At 47.0% G+C, this 24,356-nt stretch overlaps 1 protein-coding gene across 4 annotated transcripts in view; it reads left to right on the plus strand.

The window, feature by feature from the left end:
- Positions 1-24,356, plus strand: part of mam (neurogenic protein mastermind) — a 162,730-nt gene that overhangs the window by 78,513 nt on the left and 59,861 nt on the right. For 2 of the 4 annotated variants that reach the window (XM_089085550.1, XM_089085551.1), the window contains exon 1: positions 5,835-10,175. The exons of the other annotated variants lie outside the window; for them this stretch is intronic. In XM_089085550.1, coding sequence (XP_088941676.1) covers positions 10,170-10,175 — 6 coding nt within the window. In that variant the 5' untranslated portion in view covers positions 5,835-10,169. Of the gene's footprint in view, positions 1-5,834; positions 10,176-24,356 lie in introns of those variants that run through there. 4 annotated transcript variants of the gene reach the window in all.

Below are 24,356 nucleotides of genomic sequence, written 5' to 3' on the forward strand. Positions count from 1 at the left end.
AGTGTCTAAATGAAAACAAGTAGGTAGTAACCATTCCTGAGCAGAGGCTCTCATTAGCATTTGTCCCTCCAGTGCGGTTAATTTAGTAATATATTAATTTCCAACGCTAAATATAGCATTAATTAAGCGTCAAATTAAAGCTACATTGTGACGAAGGTTAGCATGAATACATTTGAAAATGAATTTATAATATCAATTTTATGCATTTCTAACGGATTTGTGTCTATTTTTGTTCGAAGAATGGTTTGCATAATGCATACGCATAATTAACATATAAAATGTATAATGAAGAAAACAATAACGAAATATTAAGAAGGAAACAATGAAGAGTAGGAAAAAACTGGAAGAAAAAAATATGTGATCGTTTTCGCATCTAAAAAGACGACATAAATTTATATATACATAGTAAAATATAAATATTTAAATAGTTTTATATTATTTGTTTGGATAAGAATGGTTACCGCGTATTTCTTCCAATTTTCCTTATCTTTTTCCACTTTTCTTATTTTCTTCTCGTACCTTTCTTCTCGTACCCTTTCTTCGGTACCTTGTTATTGTTTTCCTCTCATTATACATTTCATTTCATAATATAAAAGTTTAGAGTAAAGTACGATGACGGGCCAAGAGAGTTTGTTCTTTTCGCATCGCGAGGACGTACCTTTTTATTTTCGACTCGTTTCTTCGCGACCTTCTTTCTCGCGCTCCGTCCTTTTCTGGTCACCAATGCGACTCTTTGTTTGCCGGAGGAATTCGCTGACGGCAGGTTTCGCTGAAATCGCGCGATTACGACGCGCACACCTCGAGATAAATCAGAGAGCAGCGCTTACGACGAGAGATAGCGAGATGAGGCAGAAAACGGTGGATGCAACGTTCCGTGCAATGTGATCTCGCTCCGGCTGTCTCATTCAAAATTGTTCTCCGTGTAATCTTGGGCCTGATATATCTGGACGTCCTTAATCGGCGACAAACAAATTTAATACGGTGTGTCCCTCTGTCCGTTGATTATAAATTAATAATTAATTACGTCTTTATTATTTTCTTTCTTTTTTTTTTTTTTTTTTTTTCCCCGTATAATCCAGACATGGGGATTTAACCGTATTTTATAAATAATGAGGGATTCTCGTCTCCCGGCAATCTCAGATAATGCAACTGTTTACAGACGGACATATGTCGCATAAATAGGTAGCGTACATAGGTAATCTGCTGGTGGCAAATATAGATTACTTGCACGACGTTTTATCGAGCCGATGTTTTAAAGATGGCAATACTGAAAGATTATTCCTCGCAGGCACGTAACGTAATGCAGGCTTGCTGACGTTCTCGGATATGCGCGTCGGACAATCTGTCGTGCGCAATATGGGACGTTATGCATGCAAAATTGGAATTGTTTCCTGCGATTAAATTACATGAGGCGATGTAACGACTTAACCCGTGGTTTCTTAAACGTCACGCATGACACTCGCGTCGCAGCGATCTACCACAATTGTCTCCGCGTAATGTAAACGATATTTCTCCGAGATAATCAATTCGGGACCGTCTGTATTTTGGTTAAACGAACCGTAAGATAAATATATAGCATGCACGTTCCTAGTCATCGTTTAGTGTCGGATTTTTCTCTCCGAGAATAGCGTCTCTTGACGGCTAGATAAGAAATAAAATATATCACATATTTAGCGAAAGAAAAATAACGTGAGAAAAATAATATATAAATAATCTCTAATACGATGTTAGATAAAACATTAAATTATTTTAATTTGGTCAAATCCAGTTAACCTAAAATAGTTAACCCAAACTGGTTAACCCAAAAATTCTTCTCGCTTAAGTGTGTGACGTGAATCTTTCAGGCCACGAAATTCTGCCACTGCGCGACTAAGCTGGATATTTTCAGAATTACAGTGATTGACGTATGTCGTCAGTTCGCGGTAATATCGGCCGTGTCAGATTGAGACACTGGCAAGGCGCAAGCGCCGCTGCACTTTCGCTTATTCAGAGGGTGAACGTTGATGAGATCAGCCGTGAAATCTCGGAAGAAAGGAAAGTCAACACTAAGTCGTGTTTACTTTTTCCTCCAAACCTAGCCTTGTTCTTACTAAGGATTATACAATCAAAAAGAATTGTTAAAGGATCTTAAATTTGATGTAAATCTGAAAATAAATATGTAGAATTGTGTGTGGTTCAAATTGGTGGTTGCTAGCATAAAAAATTTTGCATTATTATCATTACATAATAATTATGATAGCCTAACAAAATTATTATGTTTCTGGCCAAATTTTTAGATATTTTAGCAAAACCATTTTTCCCGTGCTTCCGTGCTGCCAAATTTTTAAATATTTTGGCAAAGCCATTTTTTCCGTGCTTTTTGATCTCTATTAATCATTGTAATTAAGAGTTAAGTTAAGATTAGAACTCATATTAGATGTTAGCTTTTAATTAAATTAGATTAAATTAGATTACATTTTTTGGTTTACTTTCGATTGAGATTTGACTGATTGTTTTATTATTCAGACGTATATTTTTATTCAACATATAGCGACAAAAATCTCGGTCCGATCTTTTACCCACGTAATCACGATTGCGTTTACGATGCGGAGTAAGTTAGGAATGGGAGAGTTCGGCGAGGCGAGGTAGGGAAGGAAAACGAGTGAGAAAATCAGCGAGAAGATAGAGAGAAAAGCGATATCACAAATCAGCTGGTGGTAGGTGGTTGAGATCGATGCCATCTCTGGCATCGATCTCAACCACCTACCACCATCGTTTCTTCCCTTATCCGCGACTTGTTTCTCCTTTCTTCATTCTCTCAAACGTGTGCTTTTCCGCCACACGTTCGCATCGTGCGAATAAAATGGAAGCAGATGGAACGGTGTCTCTCCACGTAAAAGCGAATCTCCTCTCTCTTTCGCCGTCTCGCTTGTTGTTTTCGATGGTTTCGTTGGTTTCGCCGATAGAAGGCTTTCTGATCCGAAAATACGCTCGATGGAGCGTACGCTGGCCCCGGAAGTAACGCAGAGCTTGGTCCGCGCTATGAAAATTATATTTGTATCCTGCGGACGTTTTATCCCGTCGGCGACCGAGTCGAACTTTTGATAACGCGCTGACAGATTTCGGAGAGTGGGCTCGCCGTTGGACGGGAAAGAACGCGATCCAATCAGGTTTTTGACGTTTCCATTGACTTTTCCGGACGCAAACCTGTACACAGGCAAGTATCCATCGCCACCGCGTTGCTGCTATTTCATCGCAACGGCGCGGTGGCACTTTATCATAGAAATTATATCAAAAGCCGGCGAGTTTCCGCATTTTTTAGTTTCACGGTACGAAAAGAGTTTCGAGTACTCGATCGCGCATGACTGTCGATTTGTATCGTCGAGAATAATCGTAATAATTCTCTCTCTCTCTCTCTCTCTCTCTCTCGCGTCGCGCTTCTTCAACAAAGAAAAAGATCTGCTCTTTTGCCCACTATTATTTTCGGGCTCGAGCCTGGGACGCGCATTTTTACTTATCTTTATTACAACCGTGAATCGGCTCGTATTTTTACAGTTGGCCTTGAGCCGTTCGCGGCTCGTATATCTGTAACGTAAACGTCGATAGCCAGAGCCGCGGCGTCATAAATGTTTACAATCGACCTTCGATCGTATAGCTCCACGGCTCGTTTACTTCGCGGCCGCCGTTCGGCACGTACGCGCGACAGCCTCGCGCGCAACGCTTCGAGGAAGAAACCCACGACGCGTGTAGTAACAGAGATAATCGTCGACACCGAGGACTCGGGCGAGGACTTCGCTCTTTCTCCCTCTTTCTCGAGATGTGTGCGCGCGCGCGCGCGCACCACGAGATTCAACGAAAGCTGCCGATGCGATGTTCCTTCCTTATCTCGGGAAATCATCTTACGTTAACAGAGGTTGCCTTACGTCGTTGTCGACACATATGATCGTCCTTCGTTCGCGAACACGTTCGTTGAAACACGATTTTCGATCGCCGACAACGGGGCCAGATGACGGTGAATTGATTGCGCGCGGGAATGTATCAGCTGGCTTATCTCGGAAAGCTGCGCAATTCCGAAATAAAATTTGAAGCGTTACGAGTTTCCTCTCTTAATCGAGCGCGGATTGTCGTTAAAGCATTGATTTTGAAAATTGCTCAGTATTAAGTAAATTAGAGTAAGCGTTCGCCTCGCGAATACGTTGAAGGATAAAAATATTGTTGCTCGAGCGAAACTCGAATTGCCGAAGCGAGATGGACGCAGAGGAACGAAATGGTCAACGACGTAGGTGGCATCGTTTGCTGCGGGAGATCGCCTTTATGGCGCCGCGTTAGACTTTTAATTAAAAGCCTCGACGTTCTCCGCCGCCGCGATATTATCGTCGCGTTCCTGCGTCTATCCACCAATTTTACTTCTCATTTACGGAGTGTAGTGCCATGGGCAGCGCACTCGTAATCGCGAGTAATATCCGCCTAGCAATTATCCGCTCGTCACTCAGCGTCTCGCATCCCGGACGGTACATCTCGTCTAATTATCCATCGACAAATAATCGCCACCCTGTCAATCGTATTAGCATAAAACGCAACGGTCGCAATCGGCGCGTATCGCGATTAATCGCGGCGCATTTGCGCGATCGTAGGTTTATCTCGACGGCATGTAAAGCATACGCATTACAGGTGGAAAAGTAAGTCCGAAGAAATCTTATCAGCGACCTTTGAATCCTCTCCGTATACTTTTCAAACTTTTTTTCTCTTTTTAAATTACACGCTTATCACGCGTATGATCGCGGTGTTGTTCCCCGGTGCGCGAGAGCCACTGGCTAATTCACTGGCAAGCTGGCGCGACGATGCATCGTCGTGCACACGCCGACGCGTTGCGCTTCGCGTCGCATCGCATCGCGTCTCCGCTCGATCGCATTGCCGACCGTCGACGACGGTCGAGGCGGGGCGAATCGGATGAGCGCCACTGGGACGGATTTGTAGTAAGTGTAAGCAGAGCGGTACAGATGCGTCCGTCGCCGCGCACTCGATCGCTCGCGCTGGCGTGCGCGCGCCCGCGCCCGCGCGATCCCCCCGCGCCGTTGAATCCCGGCGCACCGTGAAGCCGTGATGACGCAACGGCCGAAGTGGAGGAGGTTGGATGTGTACGGGTGCGACGTGTCGCGCGAATGCGCCTGTGTAAAGGCTCCGTACGGCCAGCTGCGCGGGAGGCCGCCTTTAAGTCGCTCTTGCGACTACGCCGCTTCCCGCGCGTCGTTACACTTTTCCTTTTTCTCTCTTTCTCTTGGTTTTTTTTTTTTTTAGCTTGCCTGTGCGGTTTAAAGACTTCCTAAAGATGATGTTACGTTTACGTCGAGCGAATACTTCTTCATCTTTTTTTATGAAGAACTATATTGTGTGACAATGCGACTGGTTTTGAAATTATCAATTGGTAAGCAATAGTGATTATAATCGAACGAGAAGACATTTAATATTCATGATAAAGGGAATCGAAGGATAATTTTGGGAATCTGGGAACTAATAAACGTATTCGTGATTTTTTAAGCTTGAATGATTTAAAGGACGTTCGTCGCGCGTTAGCGTCTGTCGAAAATCTCGCTATTCCCGGTATCACAAAAACACATCGTCGCAATTAGAAATACGTCCGAGGAATGTTAGGAATGTTTGCGCGACGATAATTTAAGCGATTAAAATAGCGTTCCTGGTATACACCGACTGTTCGCAGCGTGTACTATCAGTGCGATATACACCGGTCGTACGCAGTTACGGTACACCCACGGTGGTTGGAGCGGGGAGATGGGTTCCGGGGTGGAGGGAAGGAGCTAAGGTTCGTTCTAGAAGTCGCAGAGTCGGGTGGCATCGGGCAGACGGCCGGCGGCGCGGCGCGGAGCGGAGCGGCCTCGGGTGCAGATCGGAGCGAGTCAGGCGCGGCGGCAGAATCGTGGTCGCGCCGGCGAAGTGCCTCGAGTCGGCCCGAGAGGACGAGCGGTGTCGAGTACGACCGAACGTAGCCGACGCTGCCGTCGCCGCCGCCGCCGCCGCCGTCGTCGCGCGTGCCACCCCGCGAGAGGAGCCAGGCCGCCCAGAGCGATCGCGACGCACGTAGTCAGTGGCTGGCGACTTCTCGGAGCGTCAGGTTCTCCGTATCGGGGGGATGTGCCGTTGCACTGCGTCTCCTGGCGAACCACGTGCGCAGCGGTGACAGCTCGATACTGCGCGACGTACCGACACGGGGGGACATCTTCGGCCTCGAGGCGAGAGACGCGTCGCGAGAACGTGACTCCTCCGTGACTTTTCCGTGTAAATTCGCTTGTTTTTGCGAACAGCGTGGAAAAAGCACCTGGCAAAATTTATAAAGGCCCTCTCCCCCCCCCCATCTTCAGTGTATCTCGATCGATTTCTTTGTGGATATTTCGTGGACGTAATTCGAAACTTTACATCGACTCGGTGACTCGATGACGAACGGATCTCGTTACGGAAGATCGAACTGGAGCTGTGTGAGATTGTCGGTATCGCACCCTCCGTAAGATCTGACAGTTTTCAAATCTGAAACACGTACGACACGCGCGATCGTCGATGTGTTGTTGTTTCTTAAACGCAAAGATGAATCCAAAGGTGAGATATGCATTTTTTTCCATGCGATTTCAAGGATATCATATATAACGTTATTGTGAACTTATCGCACATATAATAACTTGACTACGTCGCTTATCGCCGCTGGGACTTTTGTTAGCAACTCTTATCGAGCTACGAGAATAACCTGCAGTGTAAATATTATGAATGCAGAGATCTTTCAATCGAGCGAATCGATTTCGTATTATCATGCCGGCACGTCGTGGTCGAGGCTGCGCGTCGTCGCCAACTAATCGCATGACGCGCTCGAGTGACACGCGCGGGAAACTCTGAAACGATTTCCGCGCAACGTCAAAAGCCGACGTCGGTTAAGAACTTAGGTAACGAAAGTGAAATTCTGGACCAACGAGAATGCAATGTGGACACGTTGATCGCGTTGCACTCCTGAAAACGTGGAAAGAAGAGGACAACGTCTGAAGAAGAGAAAGACGAGAGAAAGTGGACACTTTTTGGAAATACGGGAAAACCGTAAAACGCACAGCGATTGGACGAAGACGGAAAGGGGACGGAAAGGGGAGGAAAAATAGGAGGAAAGAGAGAAACGAGAAGAAAGAGTTGGCGACGAATCGTGGGAAAAGAGCGGAAACGCGAAGGGGGAGAGATAGAGATTTCTGGGCACGCGCACTCCACCTGCTAGCGTGTAGTGGCACGCGCCATACTCACCGCCCCTCCCCTTGCCACCCTCGTCACTCACGTTGCCCCTTCATCCTTCGCTCTTTCTCTCTCTTCCTCTCTCTCTCTCTCTCTCTCTCTCTCTCTCTCTCTCTCACACACACTCTCCTTCTCTTCATCCACCCCAACTCCATCCTATCTTTCGCTTTCTCCCTTTCTCGCGTGCCCTCCTGGGCCTACCGCGGCTGCCGTTGCCGCTTCTCCACCCCCTCTCCCATGGGAATCCCCTCCCGTGTTCCTCTCTCACGCGTGCCGTGGCCACAAAGACCGGGACGCGCGGGAGTCAATCGCTCGCGGTCTTCGACAGGGCGAACAACCAAGCACTCTCCTCTTTTGTTTCCTCTTCTTTAGCTTGATTTGTCGATTGTTAAATTTCTCCAAATCTCTCCCTCTCGGTCTACCTATAATACGACCGTAACGCAACGATTTCGGCAAACGAACATTCTCTTCTCACTTTTCTTTGCTGTGCACGTGCACCATCGACTGGTCGAGAAGGGAGACCAAGGAGGGAGAAGCAAAATACCTATAAACGACAACGTTTTTCGATCCTTCGCGTCAGCTTTCGCGCCGTGAGTCGCAAGTGGACGAGTGCGCGAGTGCCTTTCCTCGGCGTTCCGTTTGTCTCGTTCGAAGGAGCGACTACCTGCTCGCTTGTAAACGTTGTCGGAGGGCCGGAGACGCCGCACGACGAGAGTCGTCAACCGATGTTTGCGTATGAAAGAACCCGGTCGCCCTCCTCCATCTCATCCTCCTTCTGCTGTGCGTCCACTGCGTGGGGGGAGGCGCGCGCGATCCCTGTATTGTAAGCCGAGCGAGCAACGGAGCAACGACGGGGAGGACGACGACGACGGTGACGAGGACGACAACGACAACGACCGGGGGCGCCGAGAGGGACTACGTGGAAAGCACGAACGGGGGACGAAGAGCGGCGTTGGTGAAAGAGAGGCGGGAGCGCACAGAAGGCGCGCGTTGAGAAGACGGCAGGAAACAGAAAGGAGCGGGGCGCCGCAATAGAGTGGGAAGCGACGCGTGCTTAAACGCGTCGTTCCTGCCATCGCGAGAACGAAAATAGTCGCGCGAGAGTTAGGTAGGCGCGCGCGCGCGCGCGCGGGAACACGCGCGATCGGAACACAGGCGGACGGAACGCCGACGGCGGAGGAAGGCAGGGCGAGAAGAGTGTGAGGCCTCTGATATAACAGTCCGCGGCGTTCCGCGTGGTATACGACAAGAGGCGACTGGAGTTGCGGCGACGATTCCGCTCGGCCCGTCCAGCGAGGGGAGACCGAGTGGACTGCTGCAAGAGCTTGCGAGAACGCGCGCGATCACTCGGCTGTACGATCGCGGTATCGCACGCGGCAACGGTGGTTTTAGCCCCCGCTCCTCCCTATCCGCCTCGCCTCGGGAAGTCGAGCGCGAGCGATCAGCTGTTTCGTGAGTCGCGTCTCGCCGCCCTGTCGCTCGGCGACGACGATCGCGTCTCGCCGCGAGAAGCCCGGGGCTCGCGGCTTCGTAGGAGCCGGGAATCCGCGCCGCGTTGCATTCCGCGCGTCGCCGTAACGGAAAACCACCTGTTGACGATTTACGAGGGAAAATCGAAGCGCGCCTCCGCCGTCACCGTCGCGATTTTCTTCGCACGCCCGTGTCCGTTCCCACGCTCGTCGGAGACCGAGAGACCATCACGACGAGCCGGATCGTTTTCTGGGACGAAAACACGTCGTGCGCGAGACCTGCGATACGAAGCGATAGCGCGGACCGTCGATAACGAGAGCGAGACTCTTGTTAAGTTACTTTAAAAAAAAAAAAAAAAACTGCGAAAACTGAAAAAAAATTGTTTTGATGGAAAATGTGAAAATTTCTACGAAAAATGCTTCTCGCGGCAATTGATTTTGCGAACTCGTGGTCGAAGACGATTAGTAGCGTATTTAAAAAATAAATGAAGCATCGAGACCGTGCTACCGAGACGCGTCAATAACAATCGCGCCGCCTCGATTGTTTTTCACGTTTGGGAGGTCGGTTATCGCCGATACACATCTCAGTATCGCTCGGTCGTCATCGGCTGTGAGAACTTGGCGAGTCAAAGGTCGTAGAATAGCTAGCGGGCGATACGTGGCGCGCAAGGCCACGTCGAAAGAAGTGTCACGCTCTCTCTGTGAGAGAGGATCGGTAACTCGAGTGAGGATGCGATAAGCCGAGAGGCGAAAAAGATTTCTCGAACCGTCTGAGACGCGCGTACACGAAGACGATGTGTGTTGGTGCGTCGATAATAGCTAGTCAAATTGTTAAAATGGGCATTACATTTCACGAACGATCCATAGAAGAAAATTGACGCTGCATACTGTTTCGCGAGTGTGAAAGGGTTGAGTGATATTTAACGGTAGCGGGAGCACGAACAAATTAAGTGAAGACTCTCCAGTGCGACTTTTTTCTTTCGTGACTCGAGTGGCGTTTAGTCGTAATTCGATGCCATCGGAATAACGGGACGATCGGACGAGCGCATCGAGTACATATTTTTCGCGAATAACTGAACAACGTTGAGGTTCGATAATTATTAATTGCGACAGTCCGCGAGTATTCGCAAACGTAAACAAATTGAGTGCCGCGTGTCGAAAGCCAGGGAGGAACCGAGAGAGGTACAGAGTGACACGTATCGTTGGAGGAACGACGGAAAGATGACATTCAAGTTTCGTTGATATCAACGATCGTGACGAAAAAGTGTATCGACGAGCGTGTCGAAGGCGAAATCCGTCGCATTGGCGTAACGACACAGAGAACGAAGGAACCGGAGGGGCATGGTGGGCCCCCCTCAGCCAGGGCCTCAGGCCCGGGTGGCCTCTCTGTGAAAAGAAATCTTCCTTCTGCCACGTCGTTCCTGCGACATTAAACTGCCTGGAATGATGGTATGTTTGCCTCTTATTTGTGATAATTAATTTTATCTATCAATATGAGCTTTTACGAAATCTCGAATTAAATTGATCGGCATTGTCATCGCGCGATTGTGACTGTTTTCTTTCAACATCAGTCGGACGAGCGTATTTGGCGATAAATTGCATTAAAAAGAGAGAGAAAGAAAGGACCTTCGGTGTGATCTCGCAATATTTCGCGCTCACGGTGTCCGTTTCCTGTCCTCGTCTTCCTCTCGGAGGTACAAAGAAACCGGAAACTGCTGAACATCGTAACTGTATTACGCACTGTGCAGGCCACCGTTGTTTGTATTGAAATCGCGCCTTGTGTGTCTCGGAGCATAACACACAGGTGCGTCCATACCGTAAGTTTGCGTTGCAACACATCGCGCGCTATTCCTCGCGCTGAATAACAAGAGCGAGAGAGGGAGGGGGAGGGGGAGGGGGAAGAGAGGGACGTTTATTCATTACCGGGACTTCGTAAATTGCGCGGCGTCGTATTCGAGAATTTTCGATCGGCATCGCGTATCGTTTTCGATTTACGCGTCGTCGCGCTCGGTCGCTTTTATTGTTTCGCCTCTTTAATCAATTCATAATGGCGGACGAGCGCGGCGTCGGCGAGCGAATTGGATTAAATCGGAAAATTCACCGAGTCGGAGAAAGCGCGACGACGGCACGGAGTGTTAAGATCAACCGCTTCCACGGGCGATCGAGAGAATTGGCGGAGTAGGTTGAAGCGAGCGGAAGTGATTCACCCTTTCAATTCCATTCACCCGCGGTTACTATAAACGCAGGCTTTATTTCTGTCGCTCGGCGCTCTTAGACGGATTACCGTCTGCATTTCTTCCTGACAATCGGGGAATGTTTTCGTCGCGAGTACGTCAACTGAAATTTAATTAGTCATTCCTTTATTGCGCAACATTGTCACATACAAATCGTCGCATTTTATGCGCAACTCATCACGTAGGACATTAGAAAAAAAATGACAGTACGAAAATTATTTTGTCTTCGTGGTATCGAGAATCGAATTCAACTTTGTTCTGACTGTCGCTCATATTAAAATCTACTAATACTCGTGAATTTCACATCGGACCTATACCCAATTTGAGAAAAGTACGCAAACGACAACATACAAGTATCGAGTGATCTCGCAGGATCAATTCCGACATTAAGAAATCCTCGTATCATCTTCGGAATTTTCCTATGCTCTTCCAATGATCGTAAACATTTAAAGTTTCTCGCGAAGTCAAATATATCGGTTTCGCGCAATAGCGAAAATATGTTTACAAAAAAAAAAAAAAAAAAGAGAGAAATAGGAAAATAGATCCAAGTGGAGAGAAGAGTCGCGCATAAGTTGTTCGCGGTATTGTAAATTCGATGTAATGCAGCGCGGGCGCGGAGGCGCATCGACGGCGGCGGCCTCTCCTTGTGTTTTCCTCGTAAAACGCGCGCGACGCGAGCTAATTCTGTCGTCCGGTTAAACTCTCGCGCGCGCTCCTCGCTCTCTTCGCGTCGTTCGCTCGCTCCGCGGGAACCGCCTGCATGCGCACACGTAGGACAATAGATTGACCGCTGGTGCGTCTAACGGCATTCTGGCGGTCGAGCGTCCGATAATAGGGGCATCCATCGCGCTCCGCGCCGGCTCGCGGACATTCCGCTGCGCTCTCCCTGTCCCTGATGCACCGGTTCCGTTGCACTAATGACCGGTTCGCGATCCGGGGCGTTAGTCGACGGAATCGGCCAGTCATACACGGCGGCGGCGCGGCCTGCCGTACCATACCGTACCGTACCGTTCCGACATCCTCCGGTATTTTGTAAAGTCTACGACCGCAACCGACGTCGCTTCCTCGACGATTCACCCGATAATCTTTGCCGTGGCGGTTTGACATGTGTCACAGTATGAAACTACTGTTGACGCGCAAACTTTGCCTGCGAAACGGTTCCGATAAATTGCAGTGACCGAAATTCATCGGCGTCCATAAATGCGTCGATAAAATTTTTTTATTTTTTTGTGTGATTTCTATATTGTTCAGATAATATGTATATTGTAATTAGCGTATTAACGCGCACGCGTTTTTGTTGTAACTTTGTAACAGCCAGCGATATGAATACGTTCCGAGTGCAAAAACGCGACGTGAAAATCTTCCAGCGCATTCCGTTATCTTCCGCGTTTCGCCGACGAGTCAAAATTAGTCTAGCGATATTAACGTAACTGTGCTTTCAGCGTGGCTTGCTGGGTTCTAGTTCATAGCTATTATCTGTATAAAGCCAGCTCTCTTAGTAGCCAATCTATATCACAATGTTCGCCGAGGGAGAGAGAGAGAGAGAGAGAGAACTCCGCAACTTGTACCATTCCTTTAAATACCGTTCGTAATTTAGCTGAATTAAACTCGTGCGTCAAATCGGTGCGTTAATTTCTGGCGCGATAACATCGCATCTATTTCTGTCATTTATCGCGACTAAATTAATATTATTCTAGAAATATCGTCGTAATGAGATGGAGTGAATGTATCAGAGTGAATGACGATTTTCCGTTTTACGGATTATCATAATCGAGTCCCTGGATCGGGAAACCCACGCCTTCTGAACGTCAAGGGGCGAGAACTCGAATTGCGGGCGGGCGTGAGTTTCCAGTTTAGTGACGCGGTGACGCGTGGCGTGGCATCCCGATTTCTGGCGTGTCATAACAGGGGATTAAGCCTCGGCACGCGGGCGGCTGGACGGATGGACGGAAGGATGGCGGGCTCATAGCTGCGCGTCGGAATTATTTATACCACTTGATTACGCATCGCGCCGCGCCGCGCCGCGCCGCGTCGAGCCGCGTCGAGCCGCGCCGAAGCGACCAACGGAAACGCACGACTTGTGCTGTGCTGATGAAACGGAGCGAGCGAGCGAGCGAGCTCTCCGCGACGCTGAGAACCTCTTCCTCCCGCATCGTCCATCGTCTGCGTGCGCGCGGATCTCACTCTCGGCGGATCGATGCCGACGCTGCAGCCGCCGGCGTATGTACATACATGTTCGGTCGTTATCGGCGACGTCAGGAGCGCGATAACGAGGACGACGACAATTCGCGTCCGACGTGGAGTGACATTGAGGAAAGTCGACGCGTATATATATCTCTCTCTCTCTTTCTGTCCCTCCATATCTCTCTCTCTCTCTCTCTCTCTCTCTCTCTCTCTCTCTCTCGCTCGCCCGCCCGCTTTCTCGCTCTTTCTTCCTCTTTCCTCGTTGGTCGAGTATTATTTGACGCGGAATTTCGGAGCGTCCTTGAACGTCTTCTTTTAATACCGCAGAAAAGTCGAGTCGCCGTATCGACGCAAAAGGCGTACGTTTCTGTCGTGCGGATTGCTGAAACTGATTTGCATTTTTGATTTACCGATGTATCGAGGTGTGACGGGAGATCATTATTTTTCACGCTGTTGAAGTCGCAACATACATATATTTATTTCGGCAACGTTCACGACTCAATTAAATTTCTGTGCTTCGTTTAACGTACTGGTTAGTAGTTAATGAACAGTTGGTCGCAGTGATAACGTTTTCGATCAAAAGAGAACGCGAATCGGCTGTCGTTACCTTACGGCGAAAATAGAGCACGTTGCCGTACATATACAAGCGCCGCACATCCACCGGTTCACCGCGATAAATTTACTTCGGAGACGAGTGGGCGCTCGTTGTGAGACCACATCCAGATAAATCGCGGCGTTATCAGCATTATTACGTCTATAGTTCGCTTGGAATTACAAGAAACGAGATTGTACCGCAATACGCGCAAGATTGCGCATTTGCCGATTATTTTTTCCTGACGCTGATTTTAACATCTAATCACAGACTTTTCCACTATCGACTTCATGCCGTTTATAGATAGACCTCATCGATTTACTTACTTCCGCCGTCGCAGTTTATTTCTACTTTCGGGAAAAAAAATATTTGCACATTTGCGAGATCTCTTTGCGAGATTGCCGATTTTTTGGACCACGAAAATACCCATCCGATGACCTTGGACGGGTCATTAGGGTACGCTTTAAACGGGAATCCGATGTCTCGTTCTCTGCGGTTCTGTCGATAGAGTCTCCCGTGTGTCCGTAAAAGATATATTTAGCCTGCGCATCGTGAAAACGAAGATGCAAGCGACGGGACAGACAGAGAGAGAGGTGGAGTCCCCGATGGGAGCAGCGGGGTGCGGAGGCGGGGGATCGTCCGAAATAATCGTGATTCGTGATTCGCGCGCATCGATGCTCGGTCTGGTGCGGCCGCGAATGCGCAACTACGCGTACGCGGCGCGATACGCATTCACACACGTCGGCGTCATTCACGGTTCTCTTTTTCCCTCCTGCGCGTCCACACGCTCTTTCTCGTGGCCGCGAGATAACCTACGTCCGTTCTTTTCTCGCCTTTCCTCCGTGGAGTTCCGATTTTTACGCACGATTTATAGTCCTTTCTCGTCTTTATCGTTATCGTATCATCGTATTCATTCATTTTACAATGGGCGATTTTTGCTCGGTTTGGAATATTACGCGGAGTATCGTATATATATAAATATGTTCCTCTCGTCATTATCTTTTTCTTCTCCCGACAAAAAACGCCGGCGTTCACATTTAGAAAAGTTTACAAAATGCATAAACTTTTACATCCAGGAACAGTTTGCCCGCTCGGAATTTGATAGGATATATATGCGAGCGTGGCTCTCGCGTTTCTCTCATTTCTCTGTCTAGGAAGCGATAGGAAAGGAACCGGCACGCTATTCGCTACACGAAGCGTCCGCGTGCGGTTTACGACGCGATAAACCTCCGCGTTTCTCAACTAATTTCCAGCGTGACGAAAAGTCGTTCCGGCCATGAATTCTCGCGCGCGTCCATATCCAGAAATATCGCGCGTGCGCGCGAGAATTTCTGGTTTCGGTTTTCTGGACTTTGGCCATACCGTTCGCACACGCTCTCGTCCGGTAACGGAGATATTTCGAGAGAAGGAGCGACAGAGGAGGAGAAAGAGGAGGAGGAGGAGGAGGAGGAAAAGGCGGATGGCGGACGCGCGCCTCCTTGACGGGTTTCGCGATAGCTCCCACTTTCACGAAGATCGACCGAATTCATTATTCGCGCACTGTCTCCCGCGCATCTCGTCCATGCATCATCGCCACACGCTTATTTATACAGAGGGACACAGAATTATTATCGCTCCTCTGCTTTGAACAGAATTATTATCGCTCGGACTCTCCGACAGAGTGTTTGGCGGCGATCGTTATTTAACGAAATTTTAATCATAGAGTTATTGAGCGTGAAATTTTAGCGAAACGAACCTCTTGCTTCAGAAGTCGATTGAATAAAGAAAAAGAAAATTTATAATCTTATTTTGATATGTAGAAAATTTTTAGGCAGAAGGAGTAAGACGATAATAACTTGTCAATTTCTCACAAATGATAAACCTCATACACGTTGATATCCGTTCTTTTAATAAGACGCGACCCAAGTATGAAATTTATATTACGAACCATTCATGTTTGAGATCGCGCTTGATTTTCGTGGACTAATAAGATACAAATTTCCCAATTTTTTAGCAAGTTTATCCTGATTTGAGTGTCCATTGTAAGTACTTTACGAAGTCTAAGTATATCTTTGTAAAGAGGTCTTAGCTCTTTGACATTAGAAAATCATATTAAAATGACGGCGTCTGCAATCTCTTTATGCCGCGAGTTTTTAGAGATAAATCGAAACAATATTTTTGCCCGGTGGGTCGATCTCACGGGCCGCCGCCGAGCGATATCTCGGTTCGCGCGCAGGGCGCTAAAGCGGCAGCTCGTCTTTAAATCAAATCGAGAACGGCCGCGGTGCGGTGCGCATAGCTGGCGTGGCTGTGTTGCGAAAGCGCGGAGTCGTAAAGACGCATTATTGGCTCTCTTTCTCTCCGCGCCGCTTCGTCTCCTTCTTCTCTCCCCGTCGCGAGCCCGTAGGTGACGAGGGGTGCGATAGAAACGGGTTGCGAGGGTGCGGGCCGAGGACGAGGTGAAAGAGGAGACGGAGGAACTGTTGGTGGAGGAAGAGGAGCGAGAGGTGGACGAGAAACTCGTTCTCATGGCGAGGGGCTCGGCACAGGCAGGTTCGCCTTTCCTTCTCGCTAGGACTTGGGTACCGAGAGAAGGAGAAGGAGAGGGGGCGAAAGAGAGTTATACGGCTGAGAGCAAGGGGTAGAGCGAGCGAGCGAGCGCGCGAGAGAGAGAGAGAGAGAGAGAGAGAGAGAGAGAGAGAGAGAGAGAGAGAGAGACCGAGTCAGACAGAGAGAAGGGCGGGGAAAGAGGGTCGTCGAGCTTACGGAGGGTGGAGGGCGCGTAAAACCTCCGGCCGCAGATCGATAGGAAGGTCGGAGGTGTGTCGTGTCTGTTAGACTTTGGCCTGAACTCGCTCGCGCGCGCTCGGCTACGTATATCGAGCCCACCGAGTCTCCGCATCCGTATTGTAACGGGCGCGTTGTACACTTCGCGCGGGGATCTACTCGATACGGCTATGGTGGAGATCGGCGATCGAGTTCACGAATTCGCAGTTCTTTTGAGCCTTTCATCGGATTCGCACATCTGATAATTCTCTAAAACATGCCAAGATAATCACGATTTCCTCTCCTGAGACCCGGCAGCCATGCCATGCCTAACGATCCTTTATCGTCTGGATCTTCGCTAAAGTATAATTTTCAAAAAGATACGCCGCGTTTTTTAGTAACGGTTAAAAATTTATCCAAGTATCTTAGCTATCTTGAGTCGGGATTAGATTTTGAAAAAAAAAATGCTACAGTTTATATTCAGGAAAGATTTTGTTTTACATGTAAAGGAAAGCTCGAGGAATGCTCTTGCGACTGCGTATCGCTTGGTGCAAGGAGCGACGGATTTCAGATTGGATAATCGAGCTTCCAGCTCGGATTGTTTGCGTCATCGTAAGACAATAATAATTACGGGTACGTACATAGCGTTGTCTGGTCGAGTTATATCCTTAGTACGGTTTCCGTAATACTTAATCGATAATATCGTATCGTCAGCTATATACCTCTGTATTTCTTTCTCAACTACCCCCGATATACCTTAAGCGATGTTACCCGCATTCCGTAGTAATAAAAATTGAAGAAGAGAAAAAGAGAAATTATACGTACACGTTTAGAAAATATTTATCTTGCCACTCGCGCTTTATTAGCTCTTCATTTAACACGATGCGGTTTTATCAGCAATCGCACAAACTTTCCTCGAGATAACATTCAATGATTCAATGTACAATACACTCTTCGGTACTTCCGTGTGTACATATCGCCTTATTTTTTCGTTTGACGTCACGCGTTTTTCAAAGTTTTAATTCTTAAGTCGAGATGGATTCGTCGTAAATAAATAAATGTTTTGCGGCACAGTTCCTTCGCCATAGTTTTTCAGCGTCGTTTGAGTCGACGCATAATTCTAATTAAAAAAACTATATTTTAAATTATTATTAAATAAATTATAATTAATACTTTAAATAGTTTCACATAAATTCTTTCAAGTAATGCAGACCCCGTTGATGACATCGAGGACGAAAATCCTCGCTTGTTCACGAGAAATAATTTGGATCGCACAGAGTTCGATCTTCATCTCCGATCGAGAATCGTGGGTTCGCATCTCGCGGGCGGTGCGCGTTACAAATGGTAATACGGAGGATTCGTAACGAGCCGTATCGGAAGCGACGCCGTAATGGAATGGCTGTAAATCATCCGCCGCCGTCCGTACTCTTTTGCAATTAAATCGCAACTCGCGCGCGCTCATTTCGAGACGTATCACCCGCGAGAGAGCAGCTGTAAATCACGGGGAGTTAATAAAGCTCCGCATGGTGTCCCGGCGTTTCCTCTTTTCGTAGGTCATCTTTCCTGGCAGGTAAAGATATTCGACGGGAGCGAAATCGTGAATTATTGCTCGGGACCTTCGGGATCGAAGTGACGGAAGTGAAAATTCAAATCATTATTCTCGGACATTACGTCCCAAAATAATTATAAATTGCGCCAAATTTGAATTATTACGTGTTATGCCGTTACATATTAGATTGCATTAAATTGGCAAGAAAATTATCGCTTATTTACGAGAGACAATTCGAGCCGCGAGGAATTAAATTTTTACGGCGGTGTGTCTGAAAAGTGATTCACACGATTTGAACGCGGCTGTAGACGCATTTCGCAACGAATATTTCTAGCTTCGCCCACAATTGCATAGGTAATTGCGAGTAGCGCCGCAGGAATTCGCATGAATTTTATATGAATCGTGGGAGCATCGGTTTATTTATAATATCAGAATCTCATTTCGCGTCGCTACGTCTGTTATATACACGCGTGTGTGTTCTGCCATTTCGCTAATAGGGCCGTAGCCATTCGATACCGCGACGTATCGATGCGCACTCGAGATAAACGCGTCGAAACCGATTAGCTTCCGCGGAGAAGCGCGACGCTCGCTTCGTTTGCGTATCGATCGCCTCGAAAACTTTTCTCTTTCGGTGTGACAAAGACCTAAGGACAACTCTCGCGCCGGAAGTTGGCGCTCCGGTGGCAAAGTTCAACAAGGGATTGGGCCGATGGTTTCATCCTCGTGTCCCAAGTTCCTCTTCTCCCTTTACTTTCTCCATTCTTTGGCGCGCGCTGACAGTCTTCATGCGAGCGCCGACCCTCCAGAAATGACGTGCAAATGTAAACGTTCGCTCGAAGCGCGAGCGAAACACCGAAGTCGCGGAGGGCAAAGGAGGTCGAAGGGATCGATAATCTCGCGGCGATACGTCCCAAAAGTCGATGCCCTATACTCGTTTATTAACCCTTCGCTCGCGGCATTACGCGGCGTTGACGGATCGCCGTATTACGAGGTTGGGTGTCGCGATGTGAATGCGGACAAACGTCTCCGATTCCCTCCCCCGTTCCGGGAAAGGCGACTAACCGTGCTTCTCCGATAGACAAAGTATACTGTGACAAAACTATGCCACGTGACGCGTAAGTAACGTAGGCGACCGGTCGTTGAATTAAACATCGGCAAACTTCCGGAAAGATAGTCGCGAGTGTTGATAATTTCAAATCCGAATGAGGAAAGTGTAACACAGAATACCGTATAGGCTAAATAGGTTTTTTCCTACCGCTACAAAATTCCGCCTCGACTATGCACGGTTGAAGTGAGAGAGAGAGCACTTTGCAACATTGTATTTTACTCGCGACGGCTTACAATTAGACACGAAGAACGTTTTTGCATGTCGACGGAAAGTAGCGGAGCAATTAAACGAACGATTATTAGTAAATTATTTACATGGGGATATACATACGTGGCTATGAAGTAGGGTTGCTTTCCGCTTTTCCGCACGGACGGAGACTTTCGAAAGAAACGCGCTCGTCGCCAACACCGTTTTTAATCAAGCGCCTCCGCTTCGCCACGGAATAGCAAGTATGAATAAAGGATCACCGTGGAATAATTAAGCGCCCTTCTTCCCTCGCGGGTGCACATTTATAACGCGAATCAAACGCTCCGATGAAAAGTTTAGCGGAAAGAAAAGCGCTTGTCTGGGAAATTATCGATGGAACGAACGTTGGCGGTTAGTAGGAAATCACTCGCAGCACTCGAACAGTGTTTTCTTCCGAGGCAGATAACGCACTTTGTAATGTTTTATCGATCGACGATTTGTTTCGCAGAACTCGTACTTACGCGCATCCTTCCTTTCTACATAGATAAAACTCTCGAATTATGATAATAATAGGCATATCGCAGACTCGATTAAATCTTTTCTGAATGTGAAACAATACGTCCATGTAAAAGTACACGTTGCCTATCGAAGAAGGATCAAATAAATAACACCGAGAATTGTGTACATTCTTCACAAAAATAAAATTTTTGCAATGATCAGCTTTTTTGTCATATCTGTGATTTTCTGCCTTTTTTCTCAAAAATTGAATCTATTAAAATATTGCAGTTACGTTACTAATTTTTACAATATTATCATTGGTTTTTTATATTCTTTTTAAATGTATATATCATCTCGGTTTAATTTCCCTTTATTTTCCTTTTTTAAATTTTAGAAGTAAAAAAAAAAAAAAGGAAACAAGGTATGTCAAATCGAAAGTTAATCTACATCGGCCAGCCAGAAATGGACATTAGTCAAATTTCGAGGACAAATATATCGGATATGAGCGAACTCGATCGCGCCGGTGTTACGATTTATAGTTACGAGCGTCGTGCATATTGCAGTCCTTCCCGAGAACGGTCATGAGCGTAAGTCGTCGGGCATCACACTGTTTGTTCGATAGTCAATTCGACGCCCCGGTGGCGAACGGCCAAGCGAGTTGCGCCACCGGGGCGCTGAAATATTTCGCACGAAAGCGCTCGCACGCCGCGCAGTAGCGACGGCGTCGGCGGCGGCCCCGCATGTCGGTGCTCCGAGCTTGCAAGCTCCAGAATTTATCGCCACGGTGAAAAGCGCCGCGCGTTGCAGTCACGAGCGGCGGCGGTTGCAGCTCCGCGATCGATCTGCTCTATCTCTTCCTCTCACGCGCTCCCTTCTTAGCGATTCACCGAAAAATCGCATCGCGTATTCTCCGCTCCGTTCGTCACAGACTGAAATTCAAATACGCAGGAAAGAGCTATTCAATTAACGGCGGAATGGTTTCCCTTTATTGTTGCAAAACGATAGGATCAATAGAGATTGAAGATTCGCTTCGAGGTCATTTATTTAACATCCTTTTAATATTACAATTAAATTGATTTTAAATTAATTTTATACATATATATTCATACATATATATTTTTTTAATATTATATTGGTGTTACTTAGACTTCTTCGTATTTTTATTTATCTGGTTATTGCGGTTATTTAAATATTACTACACGTGTCTCAATGAAGGATACCCGCCCGAAAAGCGGGAGATCCAAGATTCTTGATTCTTGGTTGAGATAATATTTTTCGCAATAAAAATTTCTTATAAATTTCTAATTATTAAGATATTATTGGGGAGATTAGACCTAATGTGTTTGACTGCTATGTTTTTCAAATCTGTAAATAAATAGCTCGTACCTACGAATAAAAGTTTAGAAATGATTTATTGAATTGAATTCAAAAAATATAGGTCGACACACACACACACACACACACACACACACACACACACACACACATATGATTATTATTTATTTATTTAATTTTAAATATTCTAGAAACGGAAAATTATATACACGCTTATATATAGCCGTCGAGACACGTAGACGATATAAAGTACTTATGGAATAAATAATTTTCGACAGGAGGGATTTTACCTTTCGATCGGGGAGGTATAGAGTTGTGTGTCGGGCGTATCGAGCGATTTTTCAAAGAGGGCCTTTTTATTACATTGTGTGAAAGGACTGCGGTACCGGTGTGCGAGACATTGGAATAAGCAACGACGGGATGTACCCGCACGAACGTTTAATACCGCAATGTGCACGCAATCGGCGATGCACCACGCGAATTATACGTAAAACTTGTCGCGTGCGTGTGGCCGCTCGTCGCAAGTGGGCGCCTCCCACGCACGTGGTGAATAATTTCGCGAATTTCTCCGGCGTTACGCGTATGCATCGTCGGCGGGGATATTACATGCCACGTTTGCGTGTAAGGGAGCCGAGTAAAATTGTGGCATAATCTGCGAGCACGTGATCGAAAACGGCAAAAGTATTAAAAGATACAATGTTACTTCACAAGCGAGTCGCGCGAATAATAAAAAGGTACATTCTCTCTCTTTCTCTCTCTTATCTGTTTTTTTTCCTTTCCACGAACAGCTCTCTTTCCGCTGATTACAAATCGCATCGCGATTTTCCTGGACTCCGTATCAGGATTCTGGCCCAAGATCAATGTTTGCTGACGGACGACGTTGAAAACCGTATTGCGGATCGGAATGATATTTCGACGACGAGTATCACGTATGTTCCGTGTGTTTGTGATCTTCGCGAGTAAATCCGGGAGAGATCCGTGAGGCAAAGTTCAGCATTTGGATTTCATTCTGACGATTATCCCGCGCGACGAATACGGATTTGCTCTGTTCATGCTATCTCGATTCTTACATTTGTATTTCAAATTCGCTCTTTTTCTTGAAACTGATCCTTTCGGAAAGCACGGTGCGCCGGAAGAATGGCGCGGTGTCGAAAAAGACGGCGCGTGGTCGACAAGCGTAGTCGCGCGTGACGAAGAGAGAGAGAGAGAGAGAGAGAGAGAGAGACACTGGCGACAACGCAATAAATAAGCAATTACCAACAAGAACGACGATGTTGCGTAACCCCCTCTTCCCCCCCATCTGTCAGCACTTCCTAGTGGACGCGTGTTTCTCTCGCTCTCTCGTGGAGGTGATACGCTCATTGGCGATGGAGCCAGCTAATGCGGACGAGATCTCTTGTGAAAAAAAAAAAAAAAAAAAAAAGAGTTTACTCTTCACTGAATTATACGCGAAATCAGCGCCGCGAGTCGGAGCGTCAGCGAGTCGTATCTTATCTTTTCATATTGCGCGATAATATCCACGAGTGCATCCAGAAGTTGATCTGCCGCCGTTGCGCATTTAAATCGAAGTTTATTAATTTAATTTACGTATATCGTGCGTCGCGCGGCACGCCGCGCCGGGAAGCCGCTGTCGTAAGACGCGACGCATCGATGAAACGTATCGGCCTGCGTGTCGCGAGATTACAGTTACTCGGATTAGACGAATATTGTATTAGTCTCTCGGAGAGAGTTTCGGGCATGGCAATATTGTGTCGGATCGAGACGTCACATCGTGATAAGATCGAGTCGACCCGAGCAACGGTTTCGCGTATCGCGTTTATGGCACTTAGGCGCGTTACGATCACGTGATTCCGGTGTGTCTGGCTCCGTGAGATTTGTAATTATAATTACGCGAATTTACATGTCAAGGGACACGACGTCGATGAGTACCGGCGCCGTATCGCGGCGATATGCTCGCTCGCTTGTTCGCCTCGTGCTTTAATAGATCCGTCTGCAAATATTCTTTTGTTGTAACAATACGTCGTTAAACGATACGCTAGCTTTTAAGTATTTTTTATCCGGAATATCTACTCCCGTGAAACGGGAGAAAAGGCGACTCTCGCTAGACTCCACAGCCGATGTGTCCGCGTGAGCATAATATACGAATTAATATGTAAACACTCGGAGAGACTCTTGAGGGAGAATAATCAGCGAATCAAATTACAAATATATATTATATGTTCCCTCCTTTGTTGGATACTAATAACGGTATTACGCAAAAACCGAGCAACCGTTTTGAGATTTGGTAAATATATATCAGGATTAATAACGTCTTTCTTGAAAAACATTGTATGTTACAAAGTGCACTATGCGAACGCTAGCATAATCTCTGGATATACAGTAAAAGCTCCATGCGCATTTTTTATTCGCATATGAATGTATCCACGATCCGACATTCGCAACCATTTTTCGTAGAATTCGCTTATCTCTAGGTGTGTACGAAAAGTACATCAAATAAAATACTCTAAATAATGAATAAAGCAGAAAAGGATTGCTAACAAGTTTATTTTAAATAATTTTAAGAATCACCTCTGTATTTTTTATTTTACGAAACATGTCTTTATTCTATTTTATATATTTGTTTTTGTCTTAATCCTTCTACATTTCTTTTTCTACCGCACATTCATGATTTTCATAGTCGCGACGACTTTCCAGCGTCCAAATCTTTCGGCGAGATAAAAAATGTGTAAATTTAATGCTTTTATGTGTTTCGCTAAAAATAAATAATCCACGGATAAAATTTCGGACAGTGTTTCGATAACGACATCTAGCTAGCGATCGGATTAATTAGCGCGTTTTCATATCGGAATTTTTCGCCCACGTTCGATCGCGTTTGATCGAACAATAGCTGCGGGCCTGACGAATTTATTCCCGAGAAAGAGCGAGGTTTTCGGCAGGCACGAGTCCGCCTACGTTCACGAGCGTCATCCAACTCGTCCAAAAGTAACCGGCGCGCGCGCGCTCATGTCGAGTCTAAATATGGCTTTGCGCGAATCAGAGAGACGCGTGTGATTTCTAACTTATCTCGATCTCGGAGGGAATGCCGAGCTCCCATCGTACGTGATCGCTTCTCTCGTGGAGAATCTCGTGCTGAATCCCGATGCCTTACAGGCATCCCGCGACAAACTCCTCGCCTCCCAAGGACGTGGCTGCGGAAAAA

Source organism: Pogonomyrmex barbatus, unplaced genomic scaffold (assembly GCF_055798465.1).
Source record: "Pogonomyrmex barbatus isolate J1 unplaced genomic scaffold, ASM5579846v1 scaffold10, whole genome shotgun sequence".
Taxonomy (NCBI): Eukaryota; Metazoa; Arthropoda; class Insecta; order Hymenoptera; family Formicidae; genus Pogonomyrmex; species Pogonomyrmex barbatus.